A 20,867-nucleotide genomic window follows, 5' to 3' on the forward strand; every position below is an offset into this window, starting at 1 on the left:
GCTACATATCTTGACTAAACAGGTTTGTACTTTCTGCCCTAAAAGTACGCATTTATCGTCCAATGCTGTTTGGTCACTTTTGCTTCACTTTTATCCTTGTCAATTTTAATCATATCCATTCCTAAAATGGTTCAATTGTTCCTTTATTATCATCTGTACCAAGGTTCGGTGATTTATTTTCTTTTGCATGCAGATCTGAAAATTATTGCCAGACACAAGTACAATAAGTACATAATCTATAGAACCAGCCCACTGAGTCTTTCTGCAACAGTCGCCATGATTCTCAGAGCTTTTCGTTCCCTGGATTATCTCTTCTTCCCTTCTTGAACAGAGAAACAATGTTGGCTACTCTGTCTTCTAGGACCAGGCCTGTGCTGGTGAAGTTGCAAAGATCTTCGTCAAGACATCTGCAATCTTCTCTCTTTCCACTCTCAATAACCTGGGATACATCTCATCGGGCCCTTTGGAGCCTCAACACCACCTTTTTATTCTGAAACTGCCCTTGCATATTAGTATTCTCCATTATGTCCTTGGGAATACAGATACAAAGTACTCGTTTAGTACCTTGTCTACATCCCTTGGCTTCAAGCTCAAATTCCCTCCTTTATGCTGGTTTATTGTGACATTTCATTGTCCACGTCTTTTATCAGTTGCTGTGAAAGGAATATTTCTTTATTGCACATGGCACATTTCAGGCAGCTTTATTACTAAGTTACAATTTAAAATCTTTCTAATGAATGGAATAACCGTTTATTCAATTCAGCCTTTACAGAGCGAGAGAGCATGGAAACAGGCCATTCGGCCCATCATGTCCACACCAATCAATGTGCTCCTATTTATATTAAACTCATCTTCCAGCACTTGACCCATAGATCAGTAGCTAAATACTATTCTTGACTCTACTTACCATCACTCCCCCAGGTAAAAAAGATTGCCTTAAGATCTCCTCTCATTCTCATCCTTCTTGCTTTAAATCTGCCCTCCAGTTTTATCTATCTCTGATAAGAGGAAACGGTACCTGCAATCTACCCTACTGTTACCTCTCATAATTTTATATACCTCAATCATGTCTCTTCTTAACATCCTCTGCTCCATCGAAATAGAGCTAGTCTCTGCAATCTATCCTTACAACTGATATCTTCCATCCCAAGCAACATCCTGGTGAATCCCCTCTGCAGCACTATCATATCTTCCCTATACTGTGGTGACTAGAACTACATGCAGTACTCCAGCTGAAGTCCTCAACAATGTTTGATAAAGTTGGAGCAGAACCTCCATTCTCTAGTATTTAATGTCCCGACTATTGAAAGCCAATATCCCATATGCCTCCTTAATCCTTGTTTACCTGTGCTACCATCTTCAGAAATATTTGAACTTTCACACTGAAATCTCTATAGCCCCTACAATCTTACCATTCAGGGTGGATGGCCTGTGGCCATTGGTACTCACAAAGTGCATCACCTTTCCTATTTCTGGATTAAACTCCATCTGACAGTTTTCAGCCTATTTTATCAATACATCACAATCACCCTGTAACCAGGGATGGCATCGTGGCACAGCTTGTAGAGTTGCTGCCTCACAGCACCAGAGACCGGGTTCAATCCTGACCTTGAGTGCTATATGTGTGGAGCTTGCATGTTCTCCTGTGATTCCATGGGATTCCTCCGGCTGCTCTGGTTTCCTCCCACATCCCAAATACGTGTGGAGTTGTATGAAAGTTGGCCGCTGTAAATTACTCCTCGTGTGTCGGGAGTGCATGAGAAAGTGGGATAACATGGAACGGGTGATTGATGGTTGGTGTGAGCGCAGTGGTCCGAAGGGTTTGTTTCCATGCTGTATCTCTATCAATAACTCCACCACACTATTAATAACTCCACCAGTTTCCATGTCATTTGTGAATTCCTGATCAAGCCATCTACATTAATGTTCACAAAAAAGCTGGAGAAACTCAGCGGGTGCAGCAGCATCTATGGAGCGAAGGAAATAGGCAACGTTTCGGGCCGAAACCCTTCTTCAGACTGATGGGAGTGGGGAGGCGGGGAGAAGAAAGGAAAAAGGAGGAAAAAGGAAAAAGGCTCCTCCTCCTTTTTCCTTTCTTCTCCCCGCCCCACCCCCCATCAGTCTGAAGAAGGGTTTCGGCCCGAAACGTTGCCTATTTCCTTCGCTCTATAGATGCTGCTGCACCCGCTGAGTTTCTCCAGCTTTTTTGTGTACCTTCGATTTTCCAGCATCTGCAGTTCCTTCTTAAATACATTAATGTTCAGCTCATTCATCTATACTGCAAACAGCAAGGGTCCCAACACTGATCCCTGTGGAACTCTAAAACAATGAAAGTGCTGCCAGAGGAGGTGCTGGAGTCAGATACAATTATTATGTTTAAAAGGCATTTAGACAGACACTTAAATGGGCAAATAGGTTGCCATGGACATGTTGGGCCGAAGGACCCCTTCCTGTGCTATATGACTGACTTCATTAAAATTATAAAAGGAAACTGAAAACCTAAAGATGATAAATTAGTCATTAAATGATGACAGCACAGTGGCACAGCTATTACAGCCTCTGTCTCCCAACGCCAGATACCAGGGGCTTCAATCCTGAACTTCAGTGCTGCCTGTGTGGAGATTGCATGCTCCGTGTCCGATGATCCTGAGGTGGTCTGCTCCCCCTGCCCCTTCTGTGTGCTCTCAGAACGTGGCCTCCAGGCTCTCAGTACCATTCCCAAACCTCCCGAGTGTGAACAGTCATCGGCCAAGGGGTCAGTAGGAATGCTGCACTTCTTCAAGGAACAGTCATCGGCCAAGGGGTCAGTAGGAATGCTGCACTTCTTCAAGGAACCTTTACATACGTCCATGAACCATTTTCCCCGTCTGCTTGGTGATCTCCAGCCACAACAGAGCTTGGAACAGAGTGAAACATAGTGCTGGATGAACTCAGCCCCTCTGGATGGAATGGACAGATGACGTTTTGGGTCGGGACCCTCTGTCAGACTGATTGTAGTCATAGTCATACAGCATGGGATCAGGCCCAACTTGTCTATGCTGACCAAGTCACTTCTACAACAGTCCCACCTTTCCATCCTTCCAAACATTTCCTATCTATGTACCTGTCCAAATACCTTTTAAATGTTGTTATAGAACCTTCCTTAACTAGCTCCTCTGGCTGCTCATTCCATATACCCGCCACCCTCTGTGTTGAAAATGTTGCTCCTCGTGTTCCTATTAAATCTTTACCCTCTCAATCTAAACCTATGTCCTCTGGTTTGTGATTTCCATTCTCATGGTGAATGAACAATGTCTTTAAGATCGCCCCTCAGCCTCCTGTGCTCCAAGGAATAAAGTCCTAGCCTGCTCAATCTCTCTGTATAGCTCAGGCCCCCAAGTCCTGGCAGTATCCTTGTAAATCCTTTGTGCAGTCCTTTCAGCTTAACAACATCCTTCCTATTGTTGGGTGACCACAACTGAACATTACTCCACATGTGGCCTCACTAACATGTGTGCAACTAATATAACATCCCAACGTCAATACTCAATGCCCTGACTGATGAAGGCCAATCTACCGAAAACCACCGTGACCACTTTTAAGGAACTATGTGACAGCACTCCTTGATCTCTCTGGTCTACAACGCCCTGCCTTTCACTATGAACTTCCTACCTTAGTTTGACGTGAAAATGCACTTATCTACATTAAACTCCATTGACCATTTCTCAGCCTGCTTGCCCAACCAATCAAGATCTTGCTGTAATTTTTGATAACCATCTTTACTATCTGCAAACCACTCACTTTCAAGTTCAAGTTCAAATTTACTTGTCACATGCGCCATAAGGTGCAGTGAAATGTAATTTACCATTCAGCGTTACAATGTAAAAAAGTCACAATACACAACATAATTCAACACAGACATCCACCACAGTATTCTTCACTGGTGGAAGGCAATACAGTTCAGACAGTCCTCCCTTGTTCACCCGTGGTCGGGGCCCTGACGGCCCGATGTTTTAGTGTCATCTCCAAATTTACTAATCATGCTTTCTACAATCTCATCCAAATTGTTGCTATAAACCCCAATGGCCCAGCACCAATCCCTGAGGCACAGGCTTCCAGTCCAAAAAGCAACCATCTATAATCATCCTCTGCTTCCTTTCATGGCCAATTCTCTATCCATTCTCCGTGGATCCCATATGATGTAACCTTCTGCAGCAGCCCACCATACAGAACCTTATCAAATGCGTTGCTGGTCCATGTAGACACCCACGTAGATCACTTTGCCCGTATCAACGTTTTTGGTTACTTCTTCAAAAAAACTCAAATCAGATTCATAAAACACAATCTCTCCCTCACAAAACCATGCCAGTGATCCCTAATCACCCCCAGTCCATCCAAATTGGTCTATATTATCCCTCAGAATACACTCCAGTAACTTGTCTCCCACAGATGTTATGGCTTACTGGTCTATAGTTCTCAGGCTTTTCCTTGCAGCCCTTCTTAAATAGAGCACAACATTAGCCACTCTCCAGTCTTCCGGCACCTCACCAGTGTCTAATGAACATTCATACATCTCAGCCAGGGCTCCTGCAATTTCTTCTCTAGCTTCCCACAGTATCCTCTCGTCGACCCATGAGGCATCGCCTCCGCCGCGAGGCTTCACCACCACCGAGGCCCCATCTCGCGAGGTTTCACCGCTGCCACCGCTGGGACCTCACCACTGTCGATGCCCCACTTCACGCCTCCGTGCTTCCAACCCGGGCCCCAACTGCGGGCTCTGTCGGCCGCTTCGCCCGACCCAGGCTTCTACGCGACAATCCGGGAGACATCGAGACCGCTGCGCCTCGATAAATGCCTCCGGCCGCATTCCCAGTCCACAGCCGCGGCCCGTCGGGAAACCTTCTGGCCGCGCGGCCCGTTGGGAGATCTGATAACATTAACTATTTCTCATTCTGTGAGCCTGCCTGTCCTGAGTATCCCTGCATCTTCTGCTTTTATTTTGGTTTCTAAGAAATAGAACTTTTCATGGCTAAAATGGAAACAAGATCTTATTTTCAGAAATTGCTCAGTTTGATATCATGAGAAAAAGTATTTGATTCATTAATGTGTGTAAATTCCTTGGAAATTTAAATGTGTAAATTAGCAATAGTGTTTACTGTATCTTATTCATATCTTTCTTTGACCTGCAGGTTGGATTCTTTCCTAGCGAGTGTGTAGAGCTCATTAATGAGAAAGTTCCCCATTCTGTGACGAGCGTAATGCCCAAGCCAGGTACAGTAATCCTTCATCTGATGCCCACTGTGCCACTGCATTGCCAGTGCTCGTTAATGTGGCAATTGGAATGATTAGATGCTGAGATATTAATACTGCAGCTGGGTGTGAGGAGCAGTAATAGCCAGCAATGCCTTCCTCTAAAATGTTAATATGCCCAGGATATCTCATGTTAAATTGCCTTGTTGCACTCCAGTCATACATAACACAACGGCATTTGCAGGGTCAGGTCCAATGAACACAGGAGATCTTGTGTTTTCATGTTAAACTGCAACAGATAAAGTTAGGGAGACAAGAAACGCATGGAGCTGCTCTGCAGGAGGTATGCTTGTTTTTGAGGACATCTGAGAGTTGTGTGAATTAGAAACATAGAACAATAGGTGCAGGGATAGACCATTCGGCCCTTTGAGCCAGCACCGCCATTCAATATGATCATGGCTAATCATCTAAAATCAGTACCCCATTCCTGCTTTTTCCCACATATCCCTTGATTCCTTTAGCCCCAAGAGCTAAATCTAACTCTCTTGAAAACATCCAGTGAATTGGCCTCCACTGCCTTCTGTGGCAGAGAATTCCACAGATTCACTACCCTCTGGGTGAAAAGGTTTTTCCTCATCTCAGTCCTAAATGGCCTACCCTTATTCTTAAACTGTGACCCCTGGTTCTGGACTCTCCCAGCATCGGGAACATTTCTCCTGCATCTAGCCTGTCCAATCCATTAAGAATTTTATGTTTCTATAAGAACCCCTCTCATCCATCTAAATTCCAGTGAATACAAGCCCAGTTGACCCATTCTTTCATCATATGTCAGTCCCGCTCTCCCAGGAATTAACCTGGTGAACCTACGCTGCACTCCCTCAATAGCAATAATGTACTTCCTCAAATTATGAGTCCCAAATTGCACACAATACTCCAGGTGCGGTCTCACCAGGCCCCTGTACAACTGCAGTAGGACCTCCTTGCTCCTAAACTCAAATCCTCTCTTGTAAAACCGGGATCCTCACACTTCTGAACAAATACACCCCGTCAAATGCACAGATACGCAGCATAATCTGTTACACAGCCATCTTCTGATCGTACCAAGACTGTTGAAGAGCTTCAAGGCTTAGGTTATCCTTGTCTGCAACTCTCTGTAGAGGTAGTGTCGTATATACTTGCCTGGTGATCACTCTGGTCTCCAAGCTCTGACAAACTGGAGGATTTATTGTTTGGTTAATAATGACATCTGGTTAATGTTTAAGTTATCCCTCATCTTAATTTTTTTTTCATAGGTGTAATTAAAATTAACTGAATATCATCTCCAAGTTTTCTTAAATATACTTGTGCCCCCATTAGTACAGTTCTGCTACTTCATTACCACCACCCTTGGTCATACAAACGCACTTTATGCTGGAGTCTGACCACTCACACATACGAATGTCCGTGTAATTCTAAAAAGGCATCTGCTCAAGCTGTGCACTGCTGTACCAGAAAACTGGTGCAGGTAATTCTGTTGTACGGTGTTCCAACAAACCTTGTTGTAGAAAATGTTGATAAAAAAACAATCGTATCAATGGGTGGTAGATGGTTAGGGACTTTCAAACTCGTAATAACAAAGCTATTTCTCCCAGCAAGATTAAAAAACATAGTGGTCTTTTTAGAAGCTGGAGGTTTACTTTTGTTACTGCAAACTAAAGAAGCAGAACGCTGTGTGTTACAAAGTTTAGTGAAGTATTATTGCACAATAGAAGTGATTCTTGTCCATTTTCATGGACTCCCACAGTGAGAGGAGCAGATGTTCTTTAGAGGCAATGGGATCTCATTATTTCGGGGAGGCCACATGGATTCAGCTTTTTTACTGCTGGCCAAATTCCAAAGTAGGTTTTAAGTGGTTTTCCAGTTCGCGATTGAAATTGCATTGTAACCAATTTGACTGTGCATCATAAATAATGTTCTCTTAGTCATAGTGGTGTTGTATCCAGTTGGTGTTGTGGAATCATCATAACTCCTGCAACAATCAAATGATGATTTCATTGCCTGTGGCTCGGTGATAGAAACATAGAAACATAGAAAATAGGTGCAGGAGTAGGCCATTCGGCCCTTCGAGCCTGCACCGCCATTCAATATGATCATGGCTGATCATCCAACTCAGTATCCTGTACCTGCTTTCTCTCCATACCCCCTGATCCCTTTAGCCTCATGGGCCACATTTAACTCCCTCTTAAATATAGCCAATGAACTGGCCTCAACTACATTCTGTGGCAGAGAATTCCAGAGATTCAGAGACAATGTTTTTCTCATCTCAGTCCTAAAAGATTTCCCCTATTCCCCTTGATGCACCAAGGGAATGACAATGGCTGCCTGAGGGGGGCTGTTGTAGCTCGGGCTGTGGGGAGTGTTGTGGTGGATCACCCTGAGATGGGGCAGCATCCTGACTAGGCATTTGTTGGAGACTGGCAACACTTTCTACCCGTATGTACAGACCACCTGGATCTCACAGGCTCTTCCATCACCTCCTGTTGAAAATGTTGGAAGTTGCTATCTCCTGCTCTCTTTGTCTGGCTATGCACAACTCTTCCTAGCCCAGAGGTTTGTCAATAAGCAAGTTCAGTATTTCGACTGCGCATGCCCAGGTCATAGGTCACTGTAAATAAACATTGGATGGAACCGGGTCTCCTGCGCTGCAAGTGCTGTCGAATTACTACTGGAGTTAGCGACACTAGTTCTCCCTTCTCCATTGGTCCATACAGAAGGGCGGCCAGACGTGCCCGTCCCTGTCCGGTGACAGTCCTGGACTTGCAGACGACGCGGGAGTTGGCAATGCCGCTCCCCTGTTCCCCAGTCCCTGCCTCCTCTCTCCTGCCATCGATCCCTTTGACCGCTGCTCCTTTGCGGGAACCGCTGCTCAGTAAAAGTAAAGTAAAGTAGCCTTTATTGTCATTCAGACCTTTCGGTCTGAACGAAATTTCGTTGTCTTGCAGTCATACATATAATAAAAATGACAAAAACACACAATAAACACAAATTAACATCCACCACAGTGAGTTCACCAGGCACCTCCTCACTGTGATGGAAGGCAAAAATCTTAAAGTCTTTGTCTCTTCCCTCCTTATTCTCCCTCTGCGCCGAGGCGATCCAGGCTTCGGATGTTGTGACCCCGCCGGGCGATGGTAAGTCAGTCCCGCGGCCGAATCCAAACACCGCGAACGGGCCGGTTCAAACTCCGCGGCCCGGGGCGGTCGAAGCTGCCGCCCTCCAGTCCAGCGGACGAAGCTGTTGTTGCGGGAGCACCGGAAAAACAGGTCACCAACCTGTGACCTGCGAGCTCCCGACGATGTCGTCCACGAGGTCGGGCCGCCGCTGCCGCTGGAACGCCTGCCCTCCCCCGCCGCTGCTCTGGCGTCGAGAGGGCCAACCGACAGCCACTGGAAAAGGCGAGAGGCGTAGCCGACGTTCACCGGCCCGACGAGGTCGCTCTGTGACCTGTGACGATGCCGAGGGATTCGGGTCCCACTCACTGTGGGGGAGGGCAGGTGCGATTCTCTCCAGACCTGCAGCTCCGGCCTCAGTCGGTGCAGCAACGGGAATCGCTGGCACCCCCGTTCCACAGATTAAATATATTTTTACACATAAATACATTTTACACATTTTTTACACATAAATCATGAATGAAGATAAGAATTTACATACAGTTTATGCAGCCAGCGCTTTGTTCGCTTTTTCTTTATAGCGGGTGACCTTTGCTAAATCCCTCCTTGCGTTTTTTGGAATACCGAACTCGCTTATTGTGCTCACTGCTGAGGAAACCAATGGTTACTGCATTCCAGTCCCAAGGTGACCCAAATCTCAGGAGGCAAGCTGCAGTATGAAGATAAGACGTGTATACGAGTGCTCAGAAGCTGAACTCCAAGTCATCATAGAGTGTTACAGTGTGGAAACAGGTCCATCAGCTCAAATTGCCTACACAAGCCAACATGTTCCAACCACATTAGTCCTCTCTAAATCCTAAATCATGTGCCTGTCCAATTTTTTCTTAGTTCCTGCCTCAACAGCCTCCTCTGGCAGCTCATTCCATTACACCCACTACCCTTTGAGTGAAAAGTAACCCCTTAGATTCCTATTGAATCTTTTCCCCTTCACCTTAAACCTATGTCCTCGATTCCCCTACTTGGGCAAGAGACTGTGCATCTACCTGATCTATTCCTTTTATGATCTTATACACCTCTATAAGATCACCCCTCATCCTCCTGCGCTCCAAGGAATAGAGTCCCAGCCTACTCATCTCTCCCTATAGCTCAGACCCTATAGTCCTGGCAACATCCTCGTAAATCTTCTCTGTACCTTTTCCAGCTTGATAACATCTTTCCTATAACATGGTGCCCAGAACTGAACACAAATGCGGCCTCACCAACGTCTTATATAACTGCAACATGACCGCCCAACTTCTCTACTCATTAGGTCTTTTACTGACGAATAAAGGAGGAAGGGCCTTGCACTCAGCCTCCACGACAAAAGTAATCATCTAACCTGTCCTGACAGCACTATAATACCCTCCGATAAAAATATTTACTTTGTTACAGTTGTACGAGACGTTGGTGAGTCTGTATTTGGAGTATTGTGTTCAGTTTTGATCACCCAGCTAGCGAGAAGGATGTCATTGTGCCGGAAGGAGTGCAGGGAAGATTTACGTCAATGTTGCCAGGCCACGAGAGCCTGAGCTATAGGGAGAGATTGAGCAAGCTAGGAATTAATTCCAAATAGGGACAGGTTGCCTGACCCCACAGTCCATGACTCAGCCTATAGCTTGACTATGGGGACACAAGGAATGGCAGGTGCTGGTTTACCAAAAAAAGAAAAGTGCTGGTGCAACTCAGCGGGTCAGGTAGTACCTCTTGAGATCATAAATAGGTTACACTTTGAGTCGGGAATCTTCAGACTGATTGTGTTGGGGGAGGAGGAAAAAAGCTGGAAGAGAAATGGAGGTGGGATCATGCCTGGCAAGTGATAGGTGGAAGGTAGACAAAAGTACTGGAGAAACTCAGCGGGTGCAGCAACATTTCGGGCCGAAACGTTGCCTATTTCCTTTGCTCCATAGATGCTGCTGCACCCGCTGAGTTTCTCCAGTACTTTTGTCTACCTTCGAATTTCCAGCGTCTGCAGTACCTTCTTAAACACAAGTGATAGGTGGATACAGGTGAGGGTTTCTTTTGGTTGGACAACAGCCAGAGATGAAAACACAGAAAGTGTGAGATGTAAGGATAGAAGATATATGAATTGTGAAGCCAGAGGAATGAATATTGGTGAAAGGGAGAAATTGATTCAAATCCAGGTGGGGCACATAATTTAATTTTTTTTTAAAGTTTTATTAAGTTTTAACTTTCTAAGTTTCTGTGAACACATTTTTATATAAGCATTTGTCCAAGTGTGTCTCTTGTTAAATCTAAGCAGCATTCCTCCAAGGATTATATGGCATTCCCAGAGTGCTTTTGTTCTAGTTTCAGGTATGAAGGTCAGTATTTTATTAGCACATAATTAATTTCTATGCTTGTCCATGACATTCCAGTGGCCGATATACTTGGAACTCTGTGACTTGTAAACATCTACAGTTCATTAAATTAATTCTATTCCTGTTATACCAAAGATGGAAACCCTCAGATTTGCCTACATTGAAATCAATTTATTAGTTTTAGTTCTTTTTATGTTTTTATTTTTATGCTTCCATCTGCTAAGTCCCTGTGCAGCATTTTGTTTTGTCATTTGCAGAGTAGGATATGTGGCTTTCTGTCTCGCCTCATTTAACTATATTGAGCCTAGTTGTGACTGCATTCTTTGTTCTTGTGTAATATCAGTTTTCACGTCCTGTCATTTACAGTATCATTATCTGCCCACTTTGTCTCCGACAATACAATTAATTTCCTAAGTTAATAAATGTTATGAATTATTTCTATTTAAATTTTAGTTGGTGCTCTATTTATTAAATCAGGGAATTTCGAAAAGCTCTGTTTAAGAAAGAACTGCAGGTAGACAAAAATGCTGGAGAAACTCAGCGGGTGAGGCAGCATCTATGGAGCGAAGGAATAGGTGATGTTTCGGGTCGAGACCCTTCTTCAGGCTGATGTGGGGGTAGGGGGGGGGGGGTGCGGGAAGAAGAAAGGAAGAGGCAGAGACAGTGGGCTGTGGGAGTGCTGGGAAGGAGCGAGAAAGCAAGGACTACCTGAAATTGAACAAGTCAATGTGCATACCGCTGGGGTGTAAACTACCCAAATGAAATATGAGGTGTTGCTCCTCCAATTTGTGGTGGGACTCATTCTGACCATGGAGGAAACCCAGGACAGAAAGGTCGGATTCGGAATGGGAGGGGGAGTTGAAGTGCTGAGCCACCGGGAGATCAGGTTGGTTAACGCGAACTGTGCGGAGGTGCACATCCTCCCCTTTCTGCTTTCCGCAGAGACCGCTCCCTCCGTAACACCCTGGTCAATTTGTCCCTTCCCACCCAAACCACCCCTTCTCCCGGTACTTTCCCTTGCAACCGCAGGAAATGCTACACTTGTCGCTTTACCTCCCCCCTTGACTCCTTCCAAGGACCCAAGCAGTCTTTCCAGGTGAGGCAGAGGTTCACCTGCACCTCCTCCATCCTCATCTATTACATCAACTGCTCTATATCGGTGAGACCAAGCGCAGGCTTGATGATCGCTTCGCCCAACACCTCCGCACAGTTCGCATTAACCAACCTGATCTCCCGGGGGCTCAGCACTTCAACTCCCCCTCCCATTCCGAATCCGACCTTTCTGTCCTGGGCCTCCTGCATGGCCAGAATGAGTCCCACCGCAAATTGGAGGAGCAGCACCTCATATTTCGCTTGGGTAGTTTACACCCCACCGGTATGAACATTGACTTCTCCAATTTCAGATAGTCGTTGCTGTCTCCCTCCTTCCCCTTCCCTTCCCAGCTCTCCCACAGCCCACTGTCTCAGCCTCTTCCTTTCTTCTTCCCACCCCCCTCCCCCACATCAGCCTGAAGAAGGGTCTCGACCCGAAACGTCACCAAATCCTTCGCTCCATAGATGCTGCCTCACCCGCTGAGTTTCTCCAGCATTTTTGTCTACCTTCAGAAAACTCTGGGTGACTAAGATTTGCATTTGCAGTTGGGATGATTAGCAGAATAGATGACAACCTGACTGCAAAACAGAAATAGGCTTGAAGGTTGTTACTCAGACGAGTGGAAACCAGCAAGCGGGCTACCATGGGAGGACCTGTACATGGTCACGTACACAAATAATTTTATGTGAAGCGGTACACATACCCTGGTTCGCATTGATGGCACCAAAGTAGAAATAGTTGAAAGCTTCAAATTCCTAGGAGTAAATAACACCAACAACTTCTCCTGGACCACCCATATTGAAGCAATGGCCAGGAAAGCACACCAACGCCTCTACTTCTTTAAAAGGTTAAGACAGTTCAGCATGTCCCAACAACTCTCATCAACTTCTTTTATCGGGATGCATCACAGCATGGTTTGGGAACAGCTCCATCCAAGACTGCAAGAAATTGCAGAGAATTGTGAACGCAGCCCAGACCATCACACAAAACAACCTCCCTCCCATTGACCCCCTTTACACCTCACGTTACCTCAGCAAGGCCACCAGCATAATCAAGGATGAGTCGCACCCTGGCCACTCCCTCTTCTCCCCTCTCCCATTGGGCAAAAAAATGCACCCCGATTTAGGCACAGTTTCTTCCCAGCTTTTATCAGGCAACAAATTACCCTATGAAAACCAGAGAGCAGTCCTGAGCTACTATCTACCCCATTGGAGACCCTTGGACTATGTTTGATCGAACTTTACTGGACTATATCTTGCAGTAAACGTGATTCATGTTATTCCCATTATTGTGTATCTGTACACTGTGGATGGCTCGATTGTAATCATGTATTGTTTTTCGCTGACTGGTTAGCACATAACAAAAGCTTTTCACTGTACCTCCATACACGTGACCATAAACTAAACTCAAACTCAACTTAGTTTGGAATTAGAAATAAAATCTAATAGTTTCATAGACAACAGCAGTTTGGAGTAAACAATACTATTGCAAAATGTCCAATTGCAGGGTGTGTCTATAAATAGCAAACTAAATTCAAAGGCGTACGAGCTGCTGCTGTGAATAAGGTAACCACATGCTTTTTGGGGAAATGAGAATAAATAGGGTAAAGGTGCAAAAGGATCGGGCGACTGAGTCACTAAGTATTAAAAATAGCAGTACAGCCTGAAGCTGTATAAAAAAAACGCATTCAAATAACTAGGGATTATTTCTACAGAAACAGAATTGAAAAAAAAAAAGAGAAATCCTGTTCGACACATGAATCCTTAGGGTACAGTCAAAAAACTGAGCACAGATTTGGACTCTGGATTACCGAGACAAGATGAAGGCTGAGGAATTGTTCAGGAAGCTACATGCCAGTCAATTTAACATCTGTCATAAGGAAAATGTCAGGAACTATTGTTATGGATATTATAGCAGACACTTTGAAAAGTTCAAAGAGATCAGGCAAAGTCAACAAGATTTTGTGAACAGGAAATCATGTCTGACCAATTTATTGGAGTTCTTTAAAGAAGCAAGTTGTGAATGGAGAAAGATAAACGGATGGATGTGCTTAGCTTCGATTTCCAGAAGGCATTTGATCAAGAGCCATGTCAGATGCCATGTAGAAGATAAAAGCTCATGGTCCATATGCATCGAGGACCCTGAGGGCTCTTGACGGGGTGGATGTGAAAATTATGATTTATTTTGTGGGAGAATTTAGAACTGGGACGGGGCAGACATTGTTCAAAAATAAGGGTCGCCCACTTTAAGTCAGAGATGAGGGGAATATATTTTCTGTCAACATCACCTCTTGCTCAACTGTCGATGGAGGCAGAGTTTTAAAATGGTTTACAGTCCAGGATGATTGACGTGTGATAGACTGGAAGTGTACTGTAGGTAGACAGGGTTGTAGATTGAGTTTGCAGTCGTTTAAGCCATGATCTTAATAAATGGTGGATCAGTACTGAGGGGCTATTCTGTGTATTCCTAAAAATAATCTTGGTACTGAGAATAACATTTTTATAATAACGAAGAAAAATTGAGCAGGCTGATGGTGTTTAGAAAAGAGAAGACTAGAATCTCACCGTGGAAATCTTTAACATTGTGATGGAGCTCTGGGCAATGAGCTGAATGACCTGTTAATACTACAGCCACTGTAACTACCTGAAACGTGGCCGTGGGTTTGGATATTTGGCTGAATAATCTGCTGGAAGTTTAAGCCTTTGAGGAGTTAAAAAGTGCAGTGTTTATAAATCATGCCGAAGAATGTAAAGTATGTATGTGTGCGTGCTGAACGTATAGCAGCACAAGCATGAAGCCTTCCATTTGGGAGGCTGCTCTGAGCAGAGTGGCGGCTGCAGCTGTCACGTGCAGCATGCTGAGACATGACCTTCTCACCATACATCGCCATCTCTACCCCTTTCCGCAGAGACCATTCCCACCGCGACTCCCTGGTCAACTCGTCCCTTCCAACCCAAACCACCCCCTTCCCAGGTACTTTCCCCTGCAAATGCAGGAGGTGCAACATCTGTCCCTATAACTCCCCCCTCTTCTCCGTCCAAGGAAACCTAACAGCCTTTTCAGGTGAGGCAGAGGTTCACTTGCACCTGCTCCAACCTCATCAACTGTATATCGTCGAGACCAAGTGCAGGCTTGGCGACCGTTTCGCTGAACACCTCCTCTTAGTCCGCCTGAACCTACTTGATCTCCCGGTTGCTAAACACTTTAACTGCCCCTCACATGCCTACAGTGACCTTTCTGTCCTGGGCCTCCTCCATTGTCAGAGTGAGGCCCAGTGCAAATTAGAGGAACAGCTCCCCATATTTCATTTGGGCAGCTTAAACCCCAGCAGTATGAACGTTGACTTCTCTAACTTCAAGTAACCTTGCTTTCCCTCTCTCTCCATCCCTCCCCCTTCCCAGTACTCCAATCAGTCTTACTGTCTCTGACTACATTCTATCTCTGTTTGCTTTGTTGTTACCTTCTCCTCGCTAACAATGATCTATTCCACATTTTCCTTGATTTCCATTCCCTTAGCCCTGTTTTCACACCTTCACACTTCCCTATCTATAATCTCTCTCCCCCCCTGATGTCAGTCTGAAGAAGGGTCTTGACCCGTAACATCATCCATTCCTTCTCTCCAGAGATGCTGCCTGTCCCGCTGAGTTACTCCAGCATTTTGTGTCTATCTTAAATTCCACCCCAGCCATGTCTCTCCCCAAATTTTTACTCGCATGACCCAGCCCAATCTGTACCATACCATCTCATCCACTTCTCCAAATGGATCGCTCTCCCCCCCACTACACAATTCCTTCATCCTTGTTCACATACACCATTCTCTTCTCTCCTGGCGCAAAGCCACTTAGTCAATAGCCCCCCCCTTTTCATTTATGGCCTTTGTCCATCGATCACTCACGTATCCACGTATCCTGGCTCATCCCGCAGCTTCATCTCCCAGCTTTCTCCAACCCTGCTACAATCAGTCTGAAGAAAGGTCCCGACCTGAAACGTCACGTATCCATGTTCTCCATAGATGCTGCCTGACCCACTGAGTTACACCAGCACTTTGTGCCATTTTGTGCTACTGTTCCTTGTGTCTACTTATGTACAAGGAAGATAGATTTAGAAACAGCGAAGGCAATAAATGAAGGCAGGATAAAGCAGGAATATCAGACGTGATCATATGTCATCATCTTATAAACTGGCAGAGCATGTTCAGATGATTGAATGCCCTATCCCAGTGACGATCTTTATACGTTACTTATTGTATTCCTGGTGTGCTGCCGGTAAAAGGATCTGGGTTCACTTAAATTTCCAAATGTTCCCCAGAAATAGTGCCTGACATGTTGCGTTACTCCAGCACTGTCTTTACATGCATATATTCAGCAGTAGAGCTGCTTCCCCACCGCGCCAGAGACCCTGGTTTGATCCTGATCTTGGGTGCTGTCTGTGCGGAGCTTGTACATTCTTCCTGTGCCCACATGGGTTTTCTCCGGGTGCTTTGGTTTCCTCCCACACTCCAAAAACATACAGATTTGTGGGTTAAATGGATCCTATAAAATGTTCCTTAGTGTATAGGACATAAAACTAGTGTCCAGGTGATCGATGATCAGCATGGACGGTGGGCTGAAGGGCCTGGTTCCACACTGTATCTCTAAACTAAACTAAATGTCTCCTCATTTGGTACCTAACTGCCTTGCTCCATGTCCTGAGACTAATTTAGTTTAGAGATACCATGGGGAAACAGGCCCTTTGGCGCGCCGAGTCCACGGCGACCATCGAACGCTCTTACAATAGTTCTATCCGACACACTAGAGACAATTTACAGAACCCGATTAATCTCCAAACCTGCACGACTTTGGAATGTTGGAGGAAACCAGAGCACCCGGAGAAAAGCCACGTGGGGAGAACCTGCAAACTCCGTACATACAGCTGCCATAGTCAGGATCAATCCGGGGACTCTGGCGCTGTAAGGCAGCAACTCTACTGCTGCGCCACCATGTCGCCCCTACACTCCAACCAGTGGAAACATCCTCCATGCTTCCAGCCTGTTGAACCTGCCAGAATTTGTACACTTTGAAAAGTTCTCCCCTCATTTTTTGTACGTCTAGTGGATGCAGGCAGTCAACCAAATCTTTCCTCAAAACTAGTCCCACTATCCCAGAATCAGTGTGGTGAACCATTGCTGCATTCCCTTTATGGGAAACATAACCTAGCTTGGACCAAAACTGCACAGTGTACTCAAGATGTGAGTTAACATGGCCCTGTATAATTCTAGCTGGATATCCTTCCTCCTGCACTCAAAACCTCTTGCACCTTGAGTGCAAGCATGGTTCAACTGTTATAGATCAGCATGCCCCAGTCAACCCCCAAAATGAAACTGCCATTCTGTTTTTCCCACCAAAATTGATAACTTCACATTTATCCACTTTATAGTCCATCTGCCATGTATTTCCACTCGCTCGATCTGTCTTAATCACCTTGAATATTTCAGTCTGAAGAAGGGTTTTGGCCTGAAACATTGCCTATTTCCTTCGCTCCATAGATGCTGCTGCACCCGCTGAGTTTCTCCAACATTTTTGTGTACCTTTGAATATTTCACAGGTTGCTGTGAGTATATTCGCTGCTACTTTTTTTTGTATAAATTAGGGAAATTAAATAAATATGTGATTGGATTATTAATGCTGTCCATCCTCAGGAAAGGATTTGTCTCCTAGTGGAAGTTATATATTTTGAGTCTGGTTCATTTGTGCAGTTCTTGCATTGAGGTACTCTGAGATACTTGTGCTTGATTGAAATGGAAAGTAAAGTACCTTGCACAGCTTCTGCTCATCCAGAAATACTTTGCAGTCAGTGAAGTGTTATGTAAATGTACGCAGTATTATGATTTTAGGAAGATCCTTTTCAAAAATGTATCATTGTTACTTCTCACTGGCATTCCAAGGTGAAACATGGTAAGGCTCATTTTTATTCCTAATTTGATAATTTGCTGAAGCTAGGTTTATAGGCAAGATGTGGTGTTAGTGAGAGATTACGGATGATGAGGTATATGTCTGTGTTCTGAGGGTTATTTTTGGAGAAAGACCACAGCACCCTGAGGGAACTGGACAAGAGATGGGCTGGGGAGAGGTACATGAATCTGGAAAGTTTAAACTTATGGAACTCCTCTGTTAAAGTTCAAGGGACAATTTACTGCAACATTAGGTAACATTTATTTTTAAGGAAGTGATTGTGGAGCTGATTAGTTTTTGGGGTGGTGAACCAGACATCGCAGAAGATATTCAGCAGGAACTGGGAGGCTCATTTTTTATGGAATGAGCATGCAGTGTGATTGGTTTCAGATTGGTTCTTGGTTAGTAAATGCGCTTAGGGTTCTGGGAAGAGGGCAGGAGAATGGGGTTGAGAGGGAAAGATAGATCAGCCATGAACGAATGACGGTGTCAATTTTATGGGCCGAATGGCCTAATTCTGCTCCTACAACTTATGAACTTTGGAGAACCACAGGAAGGAAACTGGTGGTGAGGAAGGGAGTAGATGGAGCATTGACTTTCTGTCTGAAGCTTTGTTCTGCTGGTGAACTGAGGAGAAATGCTCCTTGCTGGGTTTACAGATCTATTTCTGTTCATTTAGGGACAGGAGACTTCTTTAAATGAGAGCTCAATTCATCTGAGCCACAGCCTCCATGTAAAGCAGGTCCAACCTTTGCAAACACCTCTGCTGGACATAGTGGATGATTTGCTCACTTGCAGGAAAAGACAGTCATGTGGTACTCTGAATTCTCTTGTTATGTGTTGAGGTTCATGACGCATGGTGTCACAAGGAAGGGTAATGTTGGTTACATTGGGAAAATTAGTATGGCTGCCATTAAACAGGTGTTAGACCATATGACCATTCAGAATGATTTGCTTGTGGGTTTTGCTACTGATTTCTGCTGCCACCCACGTTATGAGTTGATTTGCACAGTGTTCAAGCATGCTCATGGTTCTGGCAACGTTGCTGCTGATTCCATTGAACCTGTCGATAGAGTGGAGATGTGTACAAGGTACTCAGAAGAGTTTTATAGTGAGCTTCCTTTGCTCTGAACTTTGGCCCCTTTTTTTGTGTCAATTTTGTGCCTTTTTCCCCTTTGATGTCTTGCGATACATATTGATTCCAAATAGGATTCCATGGCATATTTGTTATATGGCTCAGATTGCAAATGTTCGTCATTGAACGGAGTCTGTGAGAGTTCACAGCTGACTATGGGAGATGAGCTGGATCCCAATGTCAGGGAAGAGTTCCAGAAGCCAACTGGTAATTTTGTGCAGCAACTGAGTTTGATTTATCTATTCAAAACTCCCAGTTGCTGAAACAGTGTGCGGTTTTCTTCCCAACCAGTGGAGTCAGTCCCTGGTGCGCTGGGAATCATATCTGGGCATTCTATTTGGCTTTACTGACTGGTGGAATTCTGTCCCTGTTCAGCAGCTACCAAGAAAACTTGCAGAAATAACTTAGACGGTGATTGAGGCTACTGATTTCTTATGACCATGATTAACACCTTTTACTACTTTTTGTTTCATAATATCCCAGTAAAAACCTGTCAATAGCCGTCTTCTAAATTCACTGGGATTTGCAGCTTGGCGGAGATTATTCCAGATTCCTTTGCCAGCAATTCCTGATTTCTCTTCATGTGTCAAGTATTCCATACCTTTCATTTAATGTTTTTTCTAAATACATACTTTATAGCTCAGAACTCTGTAGGTAGAAATCCTTGAAACAATCTTATTTAAAGAGACAATATAACCATTAAACATTTTTTTAAATATTTGGAGACTTGTGTTTAAGACTTCAAAATATTACCTCTTACAATAACAAGACTGTGAAGAGCTCTGCATTCTCAAGCCATTTATGAGTGAATATTTTTCACAGATGGGCCAGTTATAATGAACTGGCACATTTTATTGGTTGGGGGGTGGGGGGAAACTTTGCTAGACGTTTCATCAAAGACTGCCTTAAGTCCTCCTTTTAACATTTATATCATATAATAATTTGACCGAATGTGTTAATTCAGCAGGAGTGGGTTTGAAGCTTCATACTCGGCTATATATTCTTACTCTCCCTATCACCTCATTTCAAATGTGTTGGCATATTCTGTAAGTCAGTCCTGAGAGTCCCTTGTGTTACACAATTATGTGGCTCCTCACCTATAATCCCTGCATCCCACCTCCCCATGCTGCCTATGCATTAATTGTGGAGAAAATTCTAGTAATAGCCTAATAAATGATGCAGACCCAAGAAATTGCAGATGCTGGAATCTTAAGCAGAAAACAACATGCTAGAGGAATTCAACAAGCCAGGCAGCATCTGGGGACAGAATGGATAGGTGACATTTTGGGTTGGAACCCATCTTCAGTCTTCAGATATAAAAAGGACCAGAGAGGCACGTTTTTCCACACAAGGTGTAGTGGGTTCGTGGAACAAGCTGTGGATAAAGATGGAGAGGCAGGTTTAATTATGTTTAAAAGTAGATAGACGCTGAAGTAACTCAGCGGGTCGGGCAACATCTCTGGAGAAAAGGAGTAGTTGGCGTTTTGGGTTGAGATCCTTCTTCCAGGTATTTGGATTGGTACAGGGAATAGAAAGATTTAGAATGGCAGTGGCAGATAGAAGAAAAGGATGATGCTGTTGAGCAAGCTAATGTCTCACCTCCCGTGCCCTTGGAGGCTTTCTGGGTATTCCGTGTTCAGCTGATGGAGGCGCCCTGGGACAAGGAGGCTAAGTGGTGGACTTCTGACACGAGGATCTGCGGAAGCATCGGTTGAGGGCACAACACATCGCCAGGCCAGGACGACCCATGCAAATCAAACCCAGTGCCGTCACCAGGACAACATGCCTTTATGGCCAAGATAGGACAAACATTTTTTAACAACTCTGAGCTGGAAGGGTACATTAATGGTGCTGGAACCGTGGTGACTCTTGGGCATACTGCCCCAGTATAATCTTCTATTTTACACTCTTGTACTTGTATGATTGTACCTGGGATTGTTTGTGAAATGAATGTAAAAAATAATTTCAGTGTAC

At 44.7% G+C, this 20,867-nt stretch overlaps 1 protein-coding gene across 6 annotated transcripts in view; it reads left to right on the plus strand.

Moving 5' to 3' along the window:
- The window catches only part of arhgap32 (Rho GTPase activating protein 32), a 539,690-nt gene that overhangs the window by 382,050 nt on the left and 136,773 nt on the right, over positions 1 to 20,867 (plus strand). For all 6 annotated transcript variants that reach the window (XR_004416763.1, XM_033049880.1, XM_033049882.1 and 3 more), the window contains one exon: positions 5,169 to 5,250. Coding sequence is in view for 5 of the 6 variants with exons in the window: in XM_033049880.1 (XP_032905771.1) it covers positions 5,169 to 5,250 (82 nt within the window). In the remaining variant the exon portion in view is untranslated. The remainder of the gene's footprint in view (positions 1 to 5,168; positions 5,251 to 20,867) is intronic.

Source organism: Amblyraja radiata, chromosome 33 (assembly GCF_010909765.2).
Source record: "Amblyraja radiata isolate CabotCenter1 chromosome 33, sAmbRad1.1.pri, whole genome shotgun sequence".
In the NCBI taxonomy this organism is placed as follows: Eukaryota; Metazoa; Chordata; class Chondrichthyes; order Rajiformes; family Rajidae; genus Amblyraja; species Amblyraja radiata.